The 25,561-nt window shown below is 38.6% G+C and overlaps 1 protein-coding gene across 8 annotated transcripts in view; it reads right to left on the minus strand.

The window, feature by feature from the left end:
* The window catches only part of ZFAND6 (zinc finger AN1-type containing 6), a 54,847-nt gene that overhangs the window by 14,058 nt on the left and 15,228 nt on the right, over nt 1-25,561 (minus strand). For 2 of the 8 annotated variants that reach the window (XM_086364238.1, XM_086364241.1), the window contains exon 2: nt 9,488-9,648. The exons of 3 other annotated variants lie outside the window; for them this stretch is intronic. Coding sequence is in view for 1 of the 5 variants with exons in the window: in XM_086364236.1 (XP_086220362.1) it covers nt 22,617-22,620 (4 nt within the window). In the remaining 4 variants the exon portion in view is untranslated. Of the gene's footprint in view, nt 1-9,487; nt 9,649-14,133; nt 14,225-22,616; nt 22,825-25,561 lie in introns of those variants that run through there. 3 more of the 8 variants (XM_086364239.1, XM_086364240.1, XM_086364236.1) reach the window with 3 other exon arrangements.

A 25,561-nucleotide genomic window follows, 5' to 3' on the forward strand; every position in this document is an offset into this window, starting at 1 on the left:
TTAAAATTTCATTCATTTACTCATATTCAACCTTAAGGTTGAATATGCAGCTTTTTAAAATTTTTCATTATGCAGCTTTAATTAGCTTAACTAAGTTCTTGAGAAACTTTTTTCCTATATGTCTTTTAACCTAAGAAATTTTCATTAGCATAAAAAATTCAAGATCAAATACTTTTAAGACGACAAAGAAAGTTCATTACTAATTATTAAAATTCTGACAAAAGAACGGCAATGAATGAATGCAACATAGACTCAATTATAACTGCAAATACATGTCAAACTTATTTCACTCTACTTCATTCCCTAGACTTCAGTCACCAAGTTCCAATAATTTTCATTTGGAAATATCTCATGCTCTTTTCTTTTCATCCCAATTCTGATTCTCATTTCATACCTGGGCTATTTTAATAGTATTTTTCCTTCTGTTCTACTGCCTCTCCTCAAAATCCACTTATTTAAATTCTCCTAGAACACCAAGTTCTCATCATATTTCTTCCAGTTTAGTTATTCTATATTTGCCCCAGGAAGGAGTACTAGACCTGGGATTCTGAGCTCTACATAATTTACCGTAACCAGTCCAATTTCCCTGCAAAGTAAATGCCGAGTGCAAAGTGAATAGGCTTGGGGTCAGAGCCCAGCTTTGCTGTTTTTATTGCCTATAAGAGCTTGAACATGTTACTAAACTTCCCTAGGTTTCAACTCCTTAAAAGGGTGTTCATATTTATATAACTAGATTAAGTAATACAATGTATACAGAAGGCATCCATAGAGTACCTGGCACAGAGTGGAAACTCAGTAACTGCTCTATCTCTGCTCTGCCTAAAAGCAGAGGCTCCTTTGCTCCCATCTGTTTGAAACAAATCATGCTCATTGCTGGAAACAAAAATCTAACTCATACTGCTCCTTCCTTCATAAATGCCGTCCGCTTCTTCACTTTGCCTACAACAATCCTATTCAGGAATCAGCTTAAATTCTACCTCTTCTGGTTTCGTTTTTGTCCACCTCGATCCTCCTCTGTTTTGTATTCCAACACACACTCTCTGTACCACCTTTTGGGGGCACTTAAGCTCACCCATTATTCAAATGCTTTACAGGTACACAAGTCATTTCCCTTTTCAAATTCCCTTTTTGCCTACTATGAATAATACAAAGTATTTTGTTGAATACACACATTTCATTTTTGTTGGACTATTCACATCAGGCCCCCCAAAAGGGTTATTTTCCATTGAAAGGGGGAGAAAACAGACTGATGAAAAATGTTTCAACCACAGTACCCATGATTCATATACTGAAACAGTCACCCAGCAAGAATGATCAGTAATCCAAACCAGTTATAAAAGGCACGTATAATTTTTCATTTCATTGTTCTCCCTCCTCCTGAAATAAATAGGGAGGATATATGGTTTACAATGACAAATTAAATACAGAAGTTGTGAACTGGCAAACAAGTGAAATCTGACCCACAGGCATGTTTGGTTAGCCAGCACATATTAATTTTTTTTAATTAGTTGTTAACTTCCAAAAGTTGGGGAAATGTCAAATAAAAAATCTCAGATTTTCAGCTCCTCTTGAAAATAGCAAAACCTGACAACAGTAGACTGATGTTCCCAAAATTAAACCTATCAGCTTGGATCCTTCTCAGAGAGAGCCTATACTCTCCAACTCAAGGCTACCTTCACTTTCAGTTAGTTACCTGGCTCATAAGCATCAGAGTTTTAATTCTTAGGTTAACACCTACAACCTTTTCAACTTGGAATCATTACCATTTATTTCAGGAGAAGAAAGAAACACACATGCTGAGTTACATAAGAATGCCTACTAAACTTCGAACTAAAACTGCAGGCGCAAAGTGATAAGACAAGCTTTCCCTTTGCCCCTGGCCTTTACCACTCAAAACTGGCTAATCCTCTGCAATTTTATCAAATGGAAATCTCAGAAAAGAGCAAAGTAGTTGAACACTCTTCTATAATTTGTTTTATTAATAATAATTGATCAAAGAAGAATACCCGTTCTGTCACAGGTGTTTGAGATTAATGTCTCCTGATAGCATATAGTAATTTCCCACAGAGGTTCTCAGCATTTGGCTCCATCAGCTATCATATAGGCAAGAGACATATGTTCTGGGGGTCAAGAATCTCTGCAAAGGTTATAGAAAACCTAGGGACATTTATAAAGTGAACAGATCAAAGAGTAGAAGATGTGGTGATGATGCTGTTCACTCTGATAGTCTAGGGTTACCCTGTTCACTCTGAGTTAGGGTTCCTACTGTACTGAGGGTGCCCTGCAGCTCTCTCTCTGTACAGCAGTTCCTAGGTCCCTATGTTAGCTTGTCTTTCCTGCTGCTGTGTGGGCTGAAGGACAAAATGGCTTGAGTCCAGCTAACACGAGGATGACATCCTGGGGGATACCACATATTCCTTCCCTGCAAATAATCCATCAGTTTCAACACACTAAGTTATACAAGGATAAGAGACCTCTGAGCCAATTCTAGTATACTCAAACCTCACTTCCCTGGTTATTGACATAAAGACGTTTTCACTGACCAGCACAACAGGTCTCACAAATTGAGGCCACTATGGTGCTTCCAGGTGAAGAAGATAGGCTTCAGGAAAACTGACTGGCATTCCCACCTTAGATGACTCTACTCTGCTGCACTCAAAAATGTGTAAATCAGGGGCCAGCAAACCTTTCTGTAAATGACCAAATAGTAAATGTTTTAGATTTCAAGGCCATGCAACCTGTTACAATTATTCAATTCACTGTTGTCACATCAAAGCAGCCACCAACAATGTTCCAACAGAACTGAACTTAATGACCACCAAAATTTGAATTTCCTAGAATTTTCACATTATAAAATGTCCCTCTTGATTTTTACCTTCACCACTTAAATATACAAAAGCCATTCTTGGGTCATGTGCTGAACAAAAATAGGTGATGAACGAAAAGTCTGCCAATTCCTGGATTAAATAAGCAAATGGTGTTAATGTAATCATCACCGGAGAGAATGTGGGGAGTCTAGGTGGGCCTGGGACTCCCAGGGGCAGAGGTCCTACTAACTGTGGGACTCTCTCTAATCCAGACAATGTAAATTTAAAGTATTATTTGCTCCCTAACCTTCATCTCTTAATTAAGTATATGTTCATCACCCAATAAGGGGAAAAAACTATGAAAGGCAATATTTCACACAAATCTTTAACAGCAGGTATAGTTTACAGAGTTGTAGCTATGATGGGAAAAAGGACAGCAAGGTTCTTGGTACAAACTGTCCTCTATTTAGCACACTGCTTTCTATTCACCAAGGCTATATAAATAACATCCATGGTGTCTTAATCATTATAAAAGCATTTAATAACTGGACATGAAGATATCATATTCCTGAACTGACAGTTTCTGTCTGCCTGGTACATTTTCCTCCTTACCCTTTCAGATAGTAGAACCTCTCTCTCACTTGCTGAGATAGGTCTAACCCCGCCTCCTCAGAGCCAGACCTGTCTCAGGGGTGGGCATGTGACCCGAGTCTGGCCTATGACTCAGTCACTCCTCCCTGGAACTCACTGGTACTGCTGAGAGAGAGGCAGGCTTTGCTGTGATGACACTGAGACAATACCATGTAAACCAGGTGCCAGCCTCCAAGGCGACCCCCAGAGAGCCCCAGGATTCCTGGCATTCAGGCCCTTGGTAGTCCCCACCCGCATTTTCTGGGTGTTGGTCTGGATAACAAAAGAATGCTGTGCACGTGATGGTCCGTAGTCACGGCAGACGCTGCACGCTGTGGCTGCTGCCCTACTCTCTCTCGTGGATCGCTCGCTCTGGGGAAGGCCCGACGGTGCTGTAGGGAGGGACCCAACTGCTCAGTCACTGAGGCCTCAGGCCACGAGGCATGTGAGTGAATCTGGAAGCAGACCCTTCAGTCCTGGTGAAGTCTTCAGATGACTGCAACCTCTGCTGACATCTGAGCTGCAACCTCATGAGAGACCCTGAGTCAAAATTACACAGCTAAGCCGCTTCTCTATTCCTCACAGAAACCATGTGAGACAATAAACGTTTGTTGTTTGAAGCCATTAAGTTTTGGGGGTAATGTGCTATATGGTTATTGATAACCAATACAGTTATTGATACATCTGTCTCCCCTGCTTCTCTTACTACCTTCCTATGGTGTATTTTCAACACAGCAGCCAGTGATCATGTTAAATCTAAAACAAAGCACACTGCATGCTTGCTCAAAATCCTCCAGTTGACCAAGTAAAAGCCAAACTCCCTACCGACATAGAGGCGCTTTATAATCTGTTCCCCCATTACCTGACCTCCTCTCTCCCACTCCTCCGGATCACATACACTGCCAGGTATGCTCCGGTCTTAAGGCCTTTGTAACTGCTATAACTTCTACCTTCCAGAAGTCACTAGGAGGACAGGAGTCCCTCATCTACTTCAGGCCTTTGCTCACCTGTCATCTTCTGAAGGAGGGTTTCCCTCATCCCCCTATTTGAAATAACCACCAGCATCCTTTATTACCCTATCCAGTTTTATTTTTCTTCAGTGCCCTTATCTTAATCTTTACTATTAAATTACACTTATTTCATCTATCTTCCCTCTACTAAAATGTTATCTCTGTAACAGCAGCGACTCTGTCCATTTTGTCCACTGATAACTTACAAAAATGCTTGGCACATGGTAGATATTCAGTATTTGCTGAATACGTGAATTAAACTGTGTTGCAAAGTAGCAGCCTTGTACTACAACCTGCAGGAAATAAGCATTTACCCCAAAGCAAATAGGCTGCAATAGGCTCCTTCTAAAGAAACTGAATTTGCTGTTCGAGACAGGATCTAGGTTTGCCAGCAAGGACCACTAAATGTTATACAGTTTGTGCCCTGAACAAAGATGCTCAGCCTCACTCTCTTGAGCTTCGGGGTATTTTTTCTAATTCAGTTCACTCAGAGAGGGCTTCATTTAGCAATGTGCTTAAGCTGGCACACCATGTTGTTATTTTATAATGAAAGTTGTAGTCAATTTTATGTTCTCAATTTTATGCAGGTTCCATATTGCATATCTTAAAGAATTTGACATAGTCATTATCTGCACAAAACAATTCAATATCCTTTTTTTGCAAAATAGGGAACCCACTCAAATTTTCCCATTGGTTCCCATATTTATGTGTTTTCATTTACTTTTCTTCTCCAAACGACTAAATAAATGGGCATAGCTCTGTTCCAATAAAACTTTTATTAACAAAAAGAGGTGGTAATGGGCTTCAGTTTGCCAATTCCTGTTCCAGAGCAATGGCAGGTACACAAGAGGCACTCAAATGTAAGACATGAAAAAACACCTTCAAAACTATGCAGTTTAGAGTGTGATCAGAAAAGATATAGCAAAATTAAATGATTATAGGTCGATTTTTCTTTTTATCCCAGTTCTTCATTTAAGGGGCCTTGCTTATACACTTGTGCTGCCTACTGCTCTCTGAGGTACCATAAAAGATGAAAGTTATGACAGACGGCTCTGCTTATAAGGATCAGTGCAAGTGTTAGGATAGGAATACGGATGTGTGACTTTCATGTATATACACAGATGTCACTTTTAATTTCAATAATCCCTATGAGCCACAAAACTATAAAATGCACCCAAAACACTCTACTTTCATAGAGTTCCTCCCTTCTTTTTAATCAGTTAAAGAAACTGAAGTTAGGCATGTCAATTGACTCCTTCAACTCCCTTTTAATACAATATGTACAACCTTCAGGTCTTAACTCTAACTGCCCCACTGGTACCACAGGATATTTCCAGAAAAGTTAAGTAGAGAGGGGGGAAAACCTGACCCAATGGCCCAATCTGAAAAGGTGGTGGAGAAGAGGAACAACACCAAACACAGAAAAAGGTACCAAAGCTGTAAACTTCTTGCCAATTCCCTGAGATTTTTCACATCTCTTTTAAAATAATCTCCCATTTCCCTTTTTCAGTTAGAATGGATATCTGTTCCAATGTGTTCTGGCCCTTGATTAGACTCCAGAAAACAGCAAAATCTTACAGAACATAAAACCATGTTTCTACTTCTTCCTATTAGAAGCAGCAGAAACACACACACACACACACACACACATTTCTACACACACAATGAGTGATGACCAGTGCTGACTCCAGACTACTTTAAGGTTTAGCAGGACCATCTCCAACAGAGGAAGATTCTCTTATAATAAAACACTGGTACTGAGTCCTTCCTGAGAGACTTAAGTTTGCCATCCATTACATTGCCAAGCTTTCAAAGGTGCTTCTAGATTAGAAAGCACTCTTCCAGCATTAAACTGACAGAACTCAAGACCTTCAATACTGCTTAGTTCATCCATCCATGCCTTATTTTAAAATATCATTATAATGACTCTAGTCAAAGCTATGATTTTTCCAGTAGTCATGTATGATGTGACAGCTGGACCATAAAGAAAGCTGAGTGCCAAAGAATTGACGCTTTTGAACTGTGGTGTTGGAGAAGACTCTTGAGAGTCCCTTGGACTGCAAGGAGATTCAGTGAGTCCATCCTAAAGGAAATCAGTCCTGAATATTCATTGGAAGGACTGATGCTGAAGCTCCAGTACTTTGGCCACCTGATGCCAAGAACTGATTCAATGGAAAAGACTCTGATACTGGGAAAGACTGAAGGCAGGAGGGGAAAGGGATGACAGAGGATGAGATGGTTGGATGGCATCACCAACTCAACGGACGTGAGTTTGAGCAAGCTCCGGGAGCTGATTATGGACAGGGAAGTCTCGTGTGCTGCAGTCCATGGGTCACAGAGTCAGACACGACTGAGTGACTAAACTGATACTGACTTTGCTGAAGTGCCTAAAAATCACTTGACCTAAAACTCAGAGAAAATATTCCTAACTTTAACCAATATTCCTCAGTAAGTATTTTCCCTTCCTTTCTTCCTCTTGTGTGGAGTTACATCTGACACCAAGACCAATCTTTCATGTTCTAGACAAATACAGCTGCGTGTCATCAAGATATGCCATGTTTAAAGTAAATATATTACAGATTCAAATCCAACCATCTAGAACAGCACTGTCCAACACACTTAGCCACATATGTGTACTGAAAACTGAAACTTGGCTAGCTAATACAGCAGAAGGAGAACAGAAGGCAGGAGAGTAAGGTTCTCTATTCTACTGATCAAGAGAGATCTTCCATGATACCCAACTGAAAATACCCTCCTTTCTGAATTTCCAATTCTAGATCCTAAAGCCTTACAACTCATTACTTTAAGGACTTGGAATAGGCCACTTACTATTATTCCTCTCAAAGAAGAAACAAAAGATTAATAATAAAAGTAATAATTTGCAAGTATCGATGACTCACTTAAACCTCACAATACCCCATATCAGGTAACAAATTATTACTGTATCTATTTTACAGATTAGAAAAGTGAGTCACAGAAAGGTTTAAGTCATTTGTTCACTATCATGTTAGGATCTGAATCGGCAGCCTGACTGTACACCCTGGGCCCTTAACCATGCATGTTACATGGCTTTCAGTGTAACTCAGGAACTCCATGTTACTGCAAATTGCAAGACACAACAACATAAGAAGTTAAAATATACATATGATCTAGGCAAAACTCTGTCACAGAAGTGAGTGCAAGATCAACAAGAAGCCTATGTGGTATGCTAAGGGTAGGGCAGGCCAGGGACAGAGCAGAAGCAGAGTTTACGAATGGTGCTCACTCTCTCCTGCAAGCACTTCCTAGCCCAGGAAACTTAATTAGCTCCTCAGCACTCTGCTCTACCTGCTCAGTAGAATAATAACACAGACACGAAGAATCATCTCAGAGCGATAGAAGGAGAAATGTAAACAGGACCAATCTATTGGCATACAGTTTCCCCCAAATCCTCCATAGTTATATACAAGCTTCTCTTGTTTCCTACTGTGTGTCCTTTCTGCCTAATTTTATCTTTAAAAATCTAACTTTCGCCTATGGCTGATTCATGTTGAGGTTTGACAGAAAACAACAAAATTCTGTAAAGCAATTATCCTTCAATAAAAAAATAAATAAATCAAACTTTCACTAAGTATGTACTAAAGGCTTCCTTCACCTACATTTTCTTTATTCGACAATAAAGAAACACTAAGAGAAGAGCATAGAGTGCTAGAGTACTGCACAAAATAGTACCAAATTAAACTCACCCTTTACAGGGGAAATACCAAATGACTGTAAACTGTAGAGTTAAACCTCATATTATAGACCTTAAAACCTTACTAAAGTGAGACTTGTCATCATTAAACATGATTTCTTTAGAGCTACTGAAAAATTAGGACCAAGGTAACCCCTGGGGATTCATACAGTACTGTCCATTTACTGACCAGCCCAGAAAAGGAAAAAAAAAAAAAATCGACCAGACTGAAACTTCAAGTTTTTTAACTACTTTTGAATGTATCTATATTCCTCTCTTCATTTCTGGCATGTACTCTTTGACTACTTTCATAAGAATATCCATATTCACTACATGTTCTTCATTATGCTTTCTAAGAGCCTCCTCACTCACTGATTCTAAAATCAGTCAATTTTTATTTTCCTTCAGTCAACACATTCTGATGTGAAAGAGAAAGTAAGCTCATCTTACTGCAAACAGCATTTCTTTTATTTCATAGTTCCCTAAATAGTTAATAAGATTTGATAAATCTTAACCTCCATGGTCATCACACTGCTCATGGCAATGTCTTATATTTTAATTATCTTTTCTATAAAACCATACATTTCTCTACTGCGGGAAACATTCAATTAAGAATCTTACTCCTAAAAAAAAAAAAAAAAGTCTTACTCCTAAATCCATGAAGGAGGAGGAAAAAACCCAATACAAAAACAAAAAAAGAAAGTAGAAAAAAAAAATCAGACCCCTCTATTCCAAAATGATTCTTAAGGTGATAGCTTTTAGTAAGAGAAAAAGGAGAATTCTTCTTTCCACAGGAATTTATATTAAGTATGTTAAAAACAAAGTTGGCAAGTGTAAAAGACTTCTAACTACATTCAATAAACTAGAGTTCCTTTATTTTGAAGTACATACTCTCTCTGATTAAACACAGACATTATAAAAATTATTAATTATAATTTAAGTTATTAAATTATTTCCAAGAACTATTTTCTATATAATATCTAACACATCATACTTCCAAAATACATTTTATGATTGATTAAAATATTTATTTTAAAAGGATGAAATCAACTATAAAATAGAGTTCTTTTGCTTCACAATAATAGAATAATGAAAAAAGAGCATGGTCACTAATGATACTTAGTTGTTAAGTTTTATTCTCAAAAATACTTTATAAATAAAAACCTATCACCCATTCCACCCTCAACATTCTACCCACCAGAAAAAAATAGACCCTAAAAAATACCTCATCATGCTGACTTAAGTGTATCTTTAAGTACTTTAGATTTTAAAACTGTAAGTTATTATTATGCCTAAGTACACAGTGTTACAGGCTTAAGTCTACTCACACAGTTGAGGTTGATGAGCAAACAGCTGTCCTGTATCTTGAGACAGACATTAGCTTCCTCCCTTCCCTAGCCTCATAAGCAGCTACTTAAAGTTTGAGTTTTATGCAAGAAAACATTTTAAAGCCTTCAGTGTTTTATTGCAGCAGACTTCAGATTCATTCCTGTAACACATTTAACATGAAAGAGAGTTGAGACAGTTCAAATTAACTATGCACACTTTAATTGTCTACAAGTTTAAGGAGTGCTTTCACTCTTACAGCTACATAAAAAGGGGTGCAATGTAAAATCAGGACTAACATTTCACTTGCTGTCTGACACCAATGTATGTAACAGAACAATATGTAACTGTGACATATAGATTTTTCTACCTTTTATAATCATTTATACTCAAAGTAAGCAAAACTAGGTCTTTCTTTTTTTCCCTAAAGTTTAGCTTATTTCTTTGGCATAAATAACCACCAGTGAAAGAACTTTTTTTGTAAAGAGACAGTCAATGGGGTGCCCTGAGTGTACCAAGAATATCCCTGGGGACCCTCTGACTAAGGAGAATAAGACTCTTGGTCCTGTTGTGATACAAAGAGGAGCTATACTTCTAACATTACAATGAAAGGTTACAGCACATTTCCCCACAGACTCAAATTCCTATATTATAATTATTGAAACAGGTTCTCCAAGTGTTCTAGACAGCTTATCTGGAAAATAAAATTGTGTTCAATCAATATGTCCTAAAATACCTGGATAACTGTTCCCCCAGTATGTGTGTATTAATAAACTCAGTTTCCATAGTAAATTTTAGGAAAAGTTTTAGGATTTCACAAAGTAATTTACTATTTATATTAACAACATGGTTTTAAAATGCTGTAAGAAATAGCATACAAACACTCAAAATTCACTGGCTAATTTTTAAAATATTATTTAATGCTGAAAAACTGATTGTGTATTTGCTATGCACTAAAAGGCTAAAGGTTTTAGGATTCAGTCAAAATAACTCAAATGTTTGTTACTTTATAATCTACTTATAATGGACATATAAATAATTTAAGAAATGACTCTAAACTTTATCAAAGTTGTCACTGATAGAATAATATTCACATAAGTTAAAATATTTATTCAAGAGTCTAACTGTGCTTCAGTAACACTAAAACGTTCTCATTTTCACCACAGATTTAAATGAGCCTACAATAAAAAACAACAGCTAAAAATAAACTGCACCAATCTTGGGTGTAAAAATAGAAGCATCCTTTCTATATAATAACAATAAACATTTGATGAGTGATTACAGTGCAACAGACACCATTCCCAGAATTTTACATGCACACTTAATCCTCATTCCCCCCTAAAAGGTAGCTGCAATTATTACCAACTCTTTTCAGATTATGGAACTCAAGTTCAGAGACGTTACGAACTTGCTGAAGAGGACAGAGCTAATAAGTTGAAGAGACAGAACTTGAATCCAGATTTATTTGACTCCAAAGCCTCGTGCTCAAACTAGATTATAAGCAACAGCAATCTTTTGTAGTGAATAAACCGTATCTGGAACTGATATAAACCATATCTGGAACTGGTATCTGGATTTGGTGCTAGATCTATGACATTAATAAATGAGTGTTAGCAGGAAACCAAGAGTATGATTATAAACTCAGGAAAGCTCTCTCTCACAACAAACAACTGTTAGAAATGGGAGTAGTAACTGAGAGAAAAGACAAAAGTGGAATGCATTCTGAGGGGCTGTTACAAAGAAGAAAACAGCAGGCTTATCTCACAAGTGGCATAGAAGTACAAAATTTGAAATAATGTGTCAAAGTCTCAGAAGAGAAAATCCAGTTCAACAAAAAATACTTTATAAAGCCAAGGAAACCAACAGCTGGAACAGACTCCCTCCTATACTACTGGGTTTGTGCAATCAAAGATTTGAACTTCAACCACCATACTAACAATAGATTCTGGCAAAACTGCCAAAGAATGTTAAAATTTTTTGAGGATGAAAGTTTGATGATGAAGAGCATATATTAAATCTCAAAGTATCTCCCCAGAAATTGCTTACTGGAAAAAGGAAAACAGTAACTTTCCCACACTAATGGGAAGATCAAAGCTGGTATCACTGCAAAGAGTACAAGTGGACACACTCCTCCTGATGAGAGGCCCTGAGAATCACACGCAGTAACGCAGCATTCCTGCTCACCTCTTACATCCAATCACTGCGACACCTCCTACATTCAATCACAAGGACACATCAGACAGATCCCAATCGAGGGAGATTCCGTAAATAAATGGTCTGTCACTCTTCAGAAGTGTCAGTGTCACAAAAGACAAAGAAAGGCTAAGGATAGGGTTCTGATTAAAGGAAACTAGAGACATGACAAGTCAATAAATGATTGAAGATTGGATCCTAGACTGGAAAAAATTTATTAAAGAACGTTACTGAGGAAACTAGAGAAATCTGAATGTGGGCTGTGTGTTAAAGAAGTGTATTGTATCAATTTCCTTGATAACTGGAATGTCCTTGAAACTATAAGAACGCTGTTCTTAGATAATACACGTCTTTAGGTACTACATGGTAAAGGGACAGGATGCACACAACTTCTCAAAAAGTTCAGAAAAAAATAAAGTGATAGCCCAAATGTAGCAAAATGTTAACAATGAGTGAATCTTGCCAGGGGGTAGATGGGAACTATTTGTATTATTAATGCAATTTTCTATAATTTCAAAATTATACTTGAGAAAAATAAATATTTGGACCTGATGTTCTCAAGGAGTTCAACCAGATACCGAACAAGAGAACCATCATTTCCTATAGCCATCTCTGTACACTCAAATCCAACCCAACAGCAGTCTAAACTGATTTGTGACTATCCATTTTAATCAATTATAAGAAGCAGTGCTCTCATTTAAAACATCGATGTGAGAGCTAAAGATTCAAGTGAATGTCCACCTCTTCTCAACCCTGTTACTCTATGCAGTTAGAGACAAACTTCTACAAGACAGCACAGCTATTCTTCAACTGGATACGCGGTAGCGGGTGTGTCCTTGCTAAAAACTCCAAATTAAGTTAATTTCTGGGTATGCCAGGTAGCAAAGCATTACCAAAGCCAAGAGATAATCAGTGATCAGTAACCTACAAGGGAAATACCGTTAATAAAACAAACGTCCCACCCAAGCAAATCCTGCACTGCCCACAATAAGCGGACATGCCACAATGACTACAGAGCACCTGGAAAAGACAAGAGAATGTTAATCACTGAGAGGCCCAGGTATAAATGGATAATATACAACATTTCAGTGGTCTAAATCCACAAAGAGAGGGAGGAAAAAAGGGGGAGAAAAAAAAGAGAAAATAGGAACACAGGCAAGAAAGAAGAAAATCCTGACAGCGACATACCACTTCACTGATTTCACATTCTCCTTTCCCTCCAATGGCTTAACACACTCTCCCTCACTTTAATTTATCTTCAATTGTCTTTTACTAACTGTAAGAGTCAGTCTCCGCAAGATGGCAAGAGCTGTTAAGAGCACAGCTTTGACTACACAATCATTTGCATCCTATGCCTATACTCCATTTTTGTTTTACTTGTCAGGAGGCCCAGAACAGTAGTCTCTCTAGTAGGAAATCTCACAAACGGTTCACCTTGAAAAGGAACAGAAAAACACATCACCTCGCTCACAGCCTAAAAGAGACAAAGGCAGGAACTGGAGGGAAAACAAGGGTCAGGACAAAGAAGAAGGGATGATTTAGTCTCTTATACTAATCTGGATACACCCTCTGTCAGGTATGAGCAACCTAACTGGTAGAATATTCACTGGTCCTTAAGCTAATTCCAAGTCAGGAGCACTGTTACTGAACCGTGGCCTTCTTTCAGGCAAGCTCTGTATCAGATTAATCTTTGATATAGCACCAAACGCTACCTTGTTTAAAAAAAAGGCACTTGAATAGGCACTTGTAGAACTGTTGTTGTTTAGTCGCTAAATTGTGCCTGACTCTTTGTGACCCCAGGGACTGTAGCGCACCATGCTCCTCTGTCCTTGGGATTTCTCAGGTGAGAATACTGGAGTGGGTAGCCATTTCCTTCTCCAGGGGATTTTCCCCAGCCAGGGATCTAACCCTTCTAGTATGGATTCTACCCAACTAGAAAACAGGCAAAATTATTTTATCCCAAACCCTGCCTTCTCTCACTTTTTCTCAGATAGCATGTGTCAAATACTCTCCAGTACCAAACCTATCTGCTAGCTCTACAAACTTTTCCTCTGATCTCGATTCAAAACTCCAATTCCCTAAATGCTGCAGGCAAACAGTTATAATAAAAGGATCAGAACAACTCATACTGTGAATGAAATATGACCAACTCAAGCCTAAAAATTTAATCCAATTTTAAACCTAAAATCTCTAGCTCAAATATGGGATGTGCACATGGGCATCTGTATGTATACCTGTGTATGTATTTTGGAGGACAGGGAGCAAATTTTCAGGTATCACCTACCTGCTTCTAAATCAACTCTTAACCTACACTGCCAAGGGACTGTTAACACATACACATGTGAGTCAGAAAATACAGCCCACTTCAGAGCTCTATTAAGTCAGATCAACATGGTCTTCGTCTGAATTTCCAGCAAACCTCTAATACAGGACACAGCAAATCATGAACCTTTACCTGTATTTGCCATATTTCCTTAGCTCTTCCGTATTATACAGGTCCCAACTTTGAAGAGAAAGGGAGTGCTATAGAAAGAAATGAAAAAAGGCTCCAAGACATGTTAATACACAAGTCACTTTTGTGGTCAAAGTTAGACCATGTAATTCAGCCCCACTATATTTTGATAACAACATATTTTAGGAGCCATCTGTCTTGCTAACCTCTAAATTTCTAGTATTTGGCACACCTACATAGAACAGGTGTTCTAGGCACTCAAATATTTATATAATGGATTAATACTTGACTTGCATTTACCCACATCACAAAAACAAGCCCTGAACCTTTATATATCAATTATATGAAATCCAATCACCCATGTAAAAATCAAATTACCAGTATCTCCATCTTTAATTTTTAGAATCTGGGAATGCTTTAACACGTGTAGAACACACAAATCCAGTTTAAATTAGTTCCTTTCCCCTTTCCAAGCCATTAAACAACCAGCAGATTAACCTATGACAATCTAAAAATAGTATGCCAGAAGACAAGTCTGTGCTTAAAACTTTCTAGTTTGTATGATATTCTTTTCAAGAATTTAATGTAACTCACAGTGGAAGTGAGAAATAGATTTAAGGGACTAGATTTGATAGAGTGCCTGATGAACTATGGACAGAAGTTCGTGACATTGTACAGGAGATAGGGTCAAGACCATTCCCATGGAAAAGAAACACAAAAAAGCAAAATGGCTGTCTGGGGAGGCCTTACAAATAGCTATGAAAAGAAGAGAAGTGAAAAGCAAAGGAGAAAAGGAAAGATATAAGCATCTGAATGCAGAGTTCCAAAGAACAGCAAGGAGAGATAAGAAAGCCTTCCTCAGCGATCAATGCAAAGAAACAGAGGAAAACAACAGAATGGGAAAGACTAGAGATCTCTTCAAAAAAATTAGAGACACCAAGGGAACATTTCATGCAAAGATGGGTTCGATAAAGGACAGAAATGGTATGGACCTAACAGAAGCAGAAGATATTAAGAAGAGGTGGCAAGAATACACAGAAGAACTGTACAAAAAAGATCTTCACAATCAAGATAATCACGATGGTGTGATCACTGACCTAGAGCCAGACATCCTGGAATGTGAAGTTAAGTGGGCCTTAGAAAGCAGCACTACGAACAAAGCTAGTGGAGGTGACGAAATTCCAGTTGAGCTATTTCAAATCCTGAAAGATGATGCTGTGAAAGTGCTGCACTCAATATGCCAGCAAATTTGGAAAACTCAGCAGTGGCCACAGGACTGGAAAAGGTCAGTTTTCATTCCAATCCCAAAGAAAGGCAATGCCAAAGAATGCTCAAACTACCGCACAATTGACTCATCTCACACACTAGTAAAGTAATGCTCAAAATTCTCCAAGCCAGGCTTCAGCAATACGTGAACCGTGAACTTCCTGATGTTCAAGCTGATTTTAGAAAAGGCAGAGGAACCAGAGATCAAATTGCCAACATCCGCTGGATCGTTGAAAAAGCAAGAGAGTTCCAGAAAAACATCTATTTCTGCTTTATTGACTATGCCAAAGCCTTTGACTGTGTGGATCACAATAAACCGTGGAAAATTCTGAGAGATGGGAATATCAGACGACCTGACTTGCCTCTTGCGAACCCTATATGCAGGTCAGGAAGCAACAGTTAGAACTGGACATGGAACAACTGACTGGTTCCAAATAGGAAAAGGAGTACATCAAGGCTGTATATTGTCACCCTGCTTATTTAACTTCTATGCAGAGTACATCATGAGAAACGCTGGGCTGGAAGAAGCACAAGCTGGAATCAAGATTGCCAGGAGAAACATCAATAACCCCAGATATGCAGATGACACCACCTTTATGGCAGAAAGTGAACAGGAACTAAAAAGCCTCTTGATGAAAGTGAGAGAGGAGAGTGAAAAAGTTGGCTTAAAGCTCAACATTCAGAAAACTAAGATCATGGCATCTGGTCCCACCACTTTATGGGAAATAGATGGGGAAACAGCGGAAACAGTGTCAGACTTTATTTTTTTGGGCTCCAAAATCACTGCAGATGGTGACTGCAGTCATGAAATTAAAAGACGCTTATTCCTTGGAAGAAAAGTTATGACCAACCTAGACAGCACAAAAGCCGAGATATTACTTTGCCAACAACGGTCCGTCTAGTCAAGGCTATGGTTTTTCCAGTAGTCATGTATGGATGTGAGAGTTGGACTGTGAAGAAAGCTGAGCGCCTAAGAATTGATGTTTCTGAACTGTGGTGTTGGAGAAGGGTCTTGAGGGTCCCTTGGACTGCAAGGACATCCAACCAGTCCATCCTAAAGGAAATCAGTCCTGGGTGTTCTTTGGAAGGACTGATGCTAAAGATGAAACTCCAGTACTTTGGTCACCTCATACGAAGAGTTGACTCATTGGAAAAGACTCTGATGCTGGGAGGGATTGGGGGCAGGAGGAGAAGGGACAACAGAGGATGAGATGTCTGGATGGCATCACCGACTCGATGGACACAACTTTGAGTGAACTCCGGAAGCTGGTAATGGACAGGGAGGCCTGGCGTGCTGTGATTCATGGGGTCACAAAGAATCGGACACGACTGAGCGACTGAACTGAACTGATAGGTCATTTAAGACAGACATTATTACTATACATAAGTAAAATGAACGGCTTCCCTTGTGGCTCAGGTAGTAAAGAATCTGCCTGCAATGCAGGAGACGTGGGTTCGATCCCTGCATTGGGAAGATCACCTGGAGAAGGGAAAGGCTATCCACTCCAGTATTCTGGCCTGGAGAATCCCATGGATTCTATATTGGTATTATGTATTAGTCCATAGGGTTGCAAAGAGTCAGACATGACTGAGCAACTTTCCCTTTCAAGAAAAATCAATGTAGTCCCTTTTCCACACCATTAAAATATCCTACATGTATCTTTTCACTACTTCAAAAGCTGAAAAAAATCACCTGTAATTTTCAAGTCTCCCTAAATTAAGAAAAAAAAAGCAGCATATTAACTTTAAAACTACTTAGAAGTCAACACACAAATCTGCATTGGATCTTGTTTCAATAATACATAGAGATCATTTTGATAATTTTAAGTTCCTGTTAGGATACATGCCATTCCAAGATCAGACTTTCCTCTTCTATTTCTATGTGCAGTTATAAAACACAAAATAAACTACTGGGCACCATACTCTTTGAAGCCATTTAGCATTCAGCTGAAATTGTATCTACTTCATCAACAATGGGCCCTATAACAGCTCCTTATTTGTTTCACACCTGCTGGATGAAGTCCAACTAGTTCCATTAGCAGCCTCAAAATACTGCCAGCAAGTTAAAAGTCCCAAGAACCTGGCTTTAAGTCATATAGAATCAAAGACCAAGGATTTGTTGTTTTTGTTGTTTAGTCGCTAAGCTGTGTCCGACTCTTTGCAACTCCATGGACTGTAGCCCACCAGGCCCCTCTGTCCATGGCACTTTCCAGGAAGGAATACTGAAGTGGGTTACCATTTTCTTCTCCAGAGGATCTTCCTGACTCAGGGACTGAACCGGCATCTCCTGCATTGGCAGGTGGATTCTCTACCTCTGAGTTACCAGGAAAACCCAAGACCAAGGAAAGTATGATTCAAAATTTCAAGAGATAAGCAAGTTTTAAAAGTCTTGAGTTTTCCTCATAGTCCGAACACTCTCTGACCTAAATTATAGCAATTCTTTTTTAATCCATCCCCTAAGACAAAGGAAATAAAAGCAAAAATAAACAAACGGGACCTAATTCAACTTAAAAGCTTTTACGGATAGCAAAGGAAAAATAACCATCAACCAAATGAAAAGACAGAGTACTGAATGGGAGAAAATATTTGCAAATGATATAAACAGTTCATACGACTCAACATTAAAAAAACAAACAACCAGATTAAAAACTGGGCAGAGGATTTGAACACATATTTTTCCAAAGAGGAAATGCAGATGGCCAACAGGCGCAGGAAAAAATGCTCAATGCAACTAATCACCAGGGAAACACAAATCAAAAGCACAGTGAGATTATCACCTTACACCTGTCAACAGGAATGGCCGTCATCAAACAAAAAGGACACAAATAACAAATGCTGGAGAGGATGTGAAGAAAAGGGAACCCTCATACATACACTGTTGGTGGGAATGTAAATTGATGCAGCCACTGTGGAAGATACGTGGTTTCTCAAACAACTAAAGATAGAACTATCCTATGACCCAGCAACTCCACTCTATATAGGATACATACACATATAAACACTAATTCGAAAAGATAAAGGCACCCCAATGAGAAAACAAACATTTTAGAGAGAAAAAAGCACCCTGGTATCACACACTCTGCCTCAATCCTTTCCAGAGGGTGAGAACCAAACCACATGAGAATACTGTCAGTGTTACCCTCCTGTACTAGTGGAAGAGACAAAACAAGTCCTTCAGCATGTCTATTTCTCATGAACAACTAAGGATTTTATGAACTTTTCTCTGTTTTGTTTTTTAAATAAAAAAGGTAACATATGCGACATGTGGGGCTTCCCCAGTGAGTGGCTCAGTGGTAAAGGATCCACCTGCAATACAGGAGACACAGGAGACGTGAGTTCAATCCCCCCTGGACAAGGAATGGCAACCCATTCCAGCATTCTTGCTTGGAGAATCCCATGGACAGAGAAGCCTTGGTGGGCTACAGTCCATAGAGTCTCCAGGAGTCGGACATGGCTGAAGCGACTTAGCATACACACGTGACAGGTATACAAATGTCTGATTTCATAGAATAAATTATGCCATTATGCCAGTATTATTGCAAGGTGGGTGTATTTTGCAGAGAATAACTTCTGTGGTTAATGTGGTTTCTTTCCCTGCTTTTTCTAAACTTCTAAAACCAACTAACTATGCAATAAAGGTTTCCCTTGAAAAGATGGAATGTCCATTCAATACACATTCCAATTAAGCAAATGTGAATTATGAAATAATTAGACCTCCTGGGATTACGATCATTTAAAAATGTTCAGCTGTGGCTAACACCTTACAGAAGCTCTGGGGTACAATTATCTTGCTACCTATGTACTTTGAACATTACTTAATACCTTTTTATCTCTTCTAACTATTTAAAGAGCTAGGTCTAACAAATGACAGGTAATGAAAAAAATATTTTACCTGCAATACAAAATAATTCTTTTTCCTGTTAACAAACACTCAAGTTTCCTTCCCCTCGGCTTAAAAAAAAAAACCCGACAGCCACTTTAGACTCATTTTACATGCAAGATTTCTGGTTAGTATGAAATATATTTGTTTCTGTGTTATTCATATATTTATTTTTTGTTTTGTCTTTGTGCTAAGTCACTTCAGTCGTATCCAACTCTTTGCGACTCCATGGACTGTAGCCTGCCAGGCTCCCCGTCCGTGGGATTCTCCAAGCAGGACTACTGGAGTGGTTTGCCATTTCCTCCTCCAGGCAATCTTCCACTCCAAGGATCAAACCAGAGTCACTTATGTCTCTGGCATTGACAGGCAGGTTCTTTACCACCAGCACCACCTGGGAAGCCCCTGTTTTCTCTTAAGATGGACCACGAATGTGAAATCAAGCAAACACAAGCAGCAAAACAGGATATTGTTCTCTCTTTATTAACACACACCCTCAATTTATGCAGCAGTCTCATTTTAAGAATTATGGTACTGAAAATATAAAACAGCTTCCATCCCAAAATGTCAACTGAATAATCACTGCAATTGATTTGGTCTTGAGAAGTAAGCTTCCTCACTATTATCAGACAGTAAAATTTTAAATTCTAGAATGTAAAATTCTAACGCTCAGTCAGAGTGAGGTATTAAGAGATACCTATAATTGGGACTGTTTCTTTGTTGTTGGCTGTACCACAAGGCATGCACGATCTCAGTTCCCTAACCAGGCAGGGACTGAACCCCAGCCCCTTGCAGTGCAAGTGTGGGTGTCCTAACCACTGAACCACCAGGAAAAATCCCAGAATCTGTTCCTTATTAGAGACAACCAAACCAAGGATATTGGTGACAAATCAGCAAGGTTCTGTGCTATTTTTCTAGAATATTTTACCCCTGATTTTCGTAGGAAGACAGCATCATAAAGAATAATATTAAAATTTTTATCTACATGGAACTCATTCTGTAAAAGGAATCAGACAACAGGTCCTGCCCTGGCAACCCATTTCCTTCAAAGGGATAATTATTCTGAGAAAATTATCAAATCATTAAAAGGATAAAATATGGCTTGGAGTTTAATCATATACAAATCAGCAATTAAACATCTAGATTCATCAAAGATTTTTGTGATTTTTTTACATTTTCTCTCATTATCATTTACACTTCCTCTCATTTCAGGTGCATCTCCCTTTACTCATCTTCTCTGATAAATCAATCACCTAATGAATAGTGTCTGACATCTTACTGACTAAAAAGACAATACAACATTAATGAAATCTTACTTTGGAATTAATTCCTTTGATGATTTCTCTTCCCCCCTCCACGTTAAATGACCGTTATCTTCTGAATCAAAACCTAGGATATGTGATCTAACAAGATAGAATATTTTATTAAAAAAAAAAAAGTACCTTCGGAAAGGGTGCAGGGAATGGGCAGAAATATCAGACTACCTGAAATTTCTATACTACTTCCAGGTATGTGACCCTGCATTTTATGGATGCTAAAAAGTTGGTATTACTGAAATATTTCAGAAGTTGAGAAGCCAATAAAAAAATACTTGAAAACTGAAATGTCCAAAGGTGTGTGGGTCCTGGACTTGTATCTCAGTATCTTATCACCGGCAATCTGTCTTCCTATGTACAAAGTTCAAGTTTCAAAGCTCTAAGTAGCAGCTCTGCACAAATGTCTTCAAAACATGACTCTAGCCCAGACCTTTCTCCTAAAAGGTCTCTCTTTGCTAACTGCCTAGAAATTCACTTAGATGTCTTATCAACTCTGCCAGTAAAAGATCATGGCCCAGGACAAACCAGAAGCTTATAGCTAAATCAGAGTAGTAGGACAAAAGAAGAACAGAAATAAGAGGGTCCATGATAAATTCTTTACCTGCAATGTCTCCTCCAATCTTCACAATAATATCCCTTACAAGTACGACTATTATCATCTCCACTTCAGAAATGAGGGAACAGAGGCTTAGTGAGATTATGGAACTTGCTCAGGTCAAACGGCTAGTAAGTAACTGGTAAAACAAGGATCTAAATCCAGCGAGTCTAACTTCAAAGCTCAAGCACCTATACTTTTAAAACCGCAAAAGGAGACGAGATATACACAGATTCTAGCATGTAAGGTGTAGTCATTGGTCAAGTCAAGAAGCATTCTCAGAGCACCACATATGTGCCAGATACAAAGGAGACCAAAAAAAGAGATCTGAATTTAATTCTCCACTTTACCACTTAATAGCTATGTAACCAAGGTAAGTCTCCAGCTTTACTCTCAAATGACTCAGAAAATAAAATATATATATGCCTATATTTTTACACAGAGAGAGAGAGAGAGACAATATAAATCGGATGGGAAAAAGCATAACAATTAACTAAGAATCTGTGAAGAGGGAATGGGACCTTTTTGTACTGTTCATGCAGCTTCTATTTAAGTTTGAAACTAAATCCAAGTAAAAAGCTACAGAAAAACTCACAGTGGTATCAAAACAAAAAATTTTGTGACTTTCTCTGGTCGCATTCAGTGGCTTAGGTTTAAAAGCAGAGTATATAAATGGTAGAACTGCTCCAAGACTAGAAGCTAAGAATACTAGGAAGAAAAATGATTGAAGAGGGAACTGAAGCGAAGGAAAAGAAAGAGGAAGTACTGGGAGTGAGGTCTTGATAGAGCTTAAGACTAAGTGTGGCGGGGAAAAGGGGAGTGAGAATTGGAATGACAGGAGGCTAAAGCCAGAGGAACAGTAGGTAGCATTCAACATTTGTCATTTAGGAAACATAAATTAACCCCACAAAGAGATGCCACTTCATGTCTACTGCTAAGTCACTTCAGTCGTGTCCGACTCTGTGCGAGCCTATAGACGGCAGCCTACCAGGCTCCCCCATCCCTGGGATTCTCTAGGCAAGAATACTGGAGTAGGTTGCCATGTCCTTCTCCAATGCACAAAAGTGAAAAGTGAAAGTGAAGTCGCTCAGTCGTGTCCAACTTGTAGTGACCCCATGGACTGCAGCCTACCAGGCTCCTCCGTCCATGGGATTTTCCAGGCAAGAGTACTGGAGTGGGGTGCCACTGCCTTCTCCATCATGTCTACTAGAACAGTAAAATTTAAAAAGACTTACTACTGTATCAAGTGTTGGCAAGGTTAAAGAGAAAAACTCACACATTCCTGATGGGAACACAGAACACAAAAGAAACTTAGGAATACAGTTAAACCATTTCTTACAAAGTTAAACATGGAGTTATCACATGATTCAGTAATTCCAGTTCTAGGTTTCTACTTAAGAGAAACAAAAATGTATGCCACACAAAAACTTACACATAAATGTTCATAGCAGCATTATTCAGATTAGCTGAAAATTGGAAACAATCCAAATGTCCATTCGGAGAAGGCGATGGCACCCCACTCCAGTACTCTTGCCTGGAAAATCCCATGGACGGAAGAGCCTGGTAGGCTGCAGTCCATGGGGCCGCACAGAGTCGGACACGACTGAAGTGACTTAGCAGCAGCAGCAAATGTCCATTAACTGGTAAATGGATAAAGAAAATAACTACTATTTGGCAATAAAGGACTAACCCAAGACAGTCTTTTCAACAAATGGTGCCAGGAAAATAGAATATCCATGCAAAATAACGAAGCTGAACCCTTTACCTTATACCACGTGCAAAAATTAACTGAAAATGGATCGAAGACCTAAACAAAAGAGCTAAAACTACAAAACTTCTAGGAGGAAACACATGGCAAAAGATAAAAATACTTAATATCTAGAATATATAAAGAACTCCTACAACTCAACAAACAATTTAATCCAAAAATAGGCAAAGGACTTGAATAGACGTTATTTCCAAAGAAGGTATACCCAAGCATGGCCAATAAGCACATGAAAAGATGCTAATCATTTAGCATGATTAGTGCTGAAAACATCACTAATAATTAAGAAATGCAAATCAAAACCAGAATGAGATACCACTTCATACCATTAAGATGGCTATTCTCAAAAAACCAGTACATTTTGCTGAGGATGTGGAGTAATTGGAAGTCTTCTGCATTGGTGGTAGGAATGTAAAATGGTACAGCCTCTGTGGAAAAGTTTGGCAGCTTCTCAAAAAGTTAAATATAGGATTACTTATGATCCAGCAATTCCACTTCTGGGTATATACCCAAAATATTTGAAAGCAAAAACTAGAACAGATATTTACAATGTTTATACCAGCATTACACAATAGCCAAAAGGTAGAAACACTCCAGTGTTCTTGCCTGGAGAATCCCAGGGACGGGGTAGCCTGGTGGGCTGCCGTCTATGGGGTCACACAGAGTCGGACACGACTGCCCCGACTTAGCAGCAGCAGCAGAAACAACCCAATGGCCGTGGATGGATAAAAAAACAAAAATGTGATAAACATACATACAATGCAATATTATTGCCTTGAAAAGGAATGAAATTCTCATATATGCTACTAGATGAATGAACCTTGAAGACATTATGCTAAGTGAAATGGGTCAGACACAAAGGATAAACACTGTTTGATTCCACTTAGATTAAAAAAGGCATGGGGTGGGGGGTGCGGAGGATGGTGGAGAAAAGAAGGGAAAAAAAGAAGAGGCAAAAAAAAAAAAAAAAAGAAAGGGAAGGGCCAAGCTAATGACACACATTGCTACATGGATATACCTCACAAAAACAACCTAGGTGAAAGAAGCCAAACTCAAAAGACCATGTATTTAATGATTGAATTTATATCAAATGCTGAGAAAGAACAATCTACAGAGAAGAGAGCAGGCTATTGGTTGGTCACCCAGGACTGGGGATGGAAATAAGACCTGTTTAGAAACACTCAAAGAATCTTTTTGGAGTGATAGAAATGTTCTAAAACTGGAACGTCCAGCTAATCTAGACAAGATTAGCTTTAGTATTTAACTTTTTTGATGATACAATATTTGATATAAAATACATGCAGCCTATTTCCCTATCTGTAACTTACTCAGAAGCTTATATGACTTTGGTTCATAGATAGATTCTTTATACACCCGGATGCAAAAATGAACACAAGGTTCTGGCTAACATTAAGGAGATTATTAGCATTTTAAATCTCTCAGATGAAGTGCGTTCACACTTTGCCTAATCATCCTCTTATACAACCAGGTTTCATGCTTTTATTATATGTGAGGAATTCAACAGCTATGAAATTCAAAACTAACCACACATGGAAAACTACCTTAATTTTTCCTATATTTCAATCTTTTATCTTCTTACATTCTAGGGATGCTAAAATGTTCTGTATCTTTTTAGGCAGGTTCCAAAAAACTGTCAGAACTACATCTTTGAAAACATTAGTCTTTGCCAAGTTGTTGTCGTTGTTGTTGTTTCTTGAACCTCATGGCATGCAGATTCTTAGTTCTCTAACCAAGGATGGAACCCACGCCCCCCTGCCCTTGAAGTAGAGTCCTAACCATTGGACCGCCAGGGAATTCCCTCAGGCAACAGGTTTTTTTTTTGTTTTTTTTTTTTTTTAATCTATTTTTTAAATTTTATTTTATTTTTAAACTTTACAATATTGTATTGGTTTTGCCAAATATCGAAATTAATCCGCCACAGGTATACATGTGTTCCCCATCCTGAACCCTCCTCCCTCCTCCCTCCCCATACCATCCCTCTGGGTCGTCCTAGTGCACCAGTCCCAAGCATCCAGTATTGTGCATCGAACCTGGACTGGCGACTCGTTCCATATATGATATTATACGTATTTCAATGCCATTCGCCCAAATCATCCCACCCTCTCCCTCTCCCACAGAGTCCAAAAGACTGTTCTATACATCAGTGTCTCTTTTGCTGTCTCGTATACAGGGGTATGGTTACCATCTTTCTAAATTCCACATATATGTGTTAGTATACTGTATTGGTGTTTTTCTTTCTGGCTTACTTCACTCTGTATAATAGGCTCCAGTTTCATCCACCTCATTAGAACTGATTCAAATATATTCTTTTTAATGGCTGAGTAATACTCCATTGTGTATATGTACCACAGCTTTCTTATCCATTTATCTGTTGATGGACATCTAGGTTGCTTCCATGTCCTGGCTACTATAAACAGTGCTGTGATGAACATTGGGGTACACATGTCTCTTTCAATCCTGGTTTCCTCAGTGTGTATGCCCAGCAGTGGGATTGCTGGATCATAAGGCAGTTCTATTTCCAGTTTTTTAAGGAATCTCCACACTGTTCTCCATAGTGGCTGTACTAGTTTGCATTCCCACCAACAGTGTAA

The sequence above is a fragment of the Bos grunniens genome, chromosome 21 (genome assembly GCF_055505025.1).
Source record: "Bos grunniens cultivar Pamir isolate PY7600 chromosome 21, Bosgru_T2T1.0, whole genome shotgun sequence".
Classification (NCBI taxonomy): domain Eukaryota; kingdom Metazoa; phylum Chordata; class Mammalia; order Artiodactyla; family Bovidae; genus Bos; species Bos grunniens.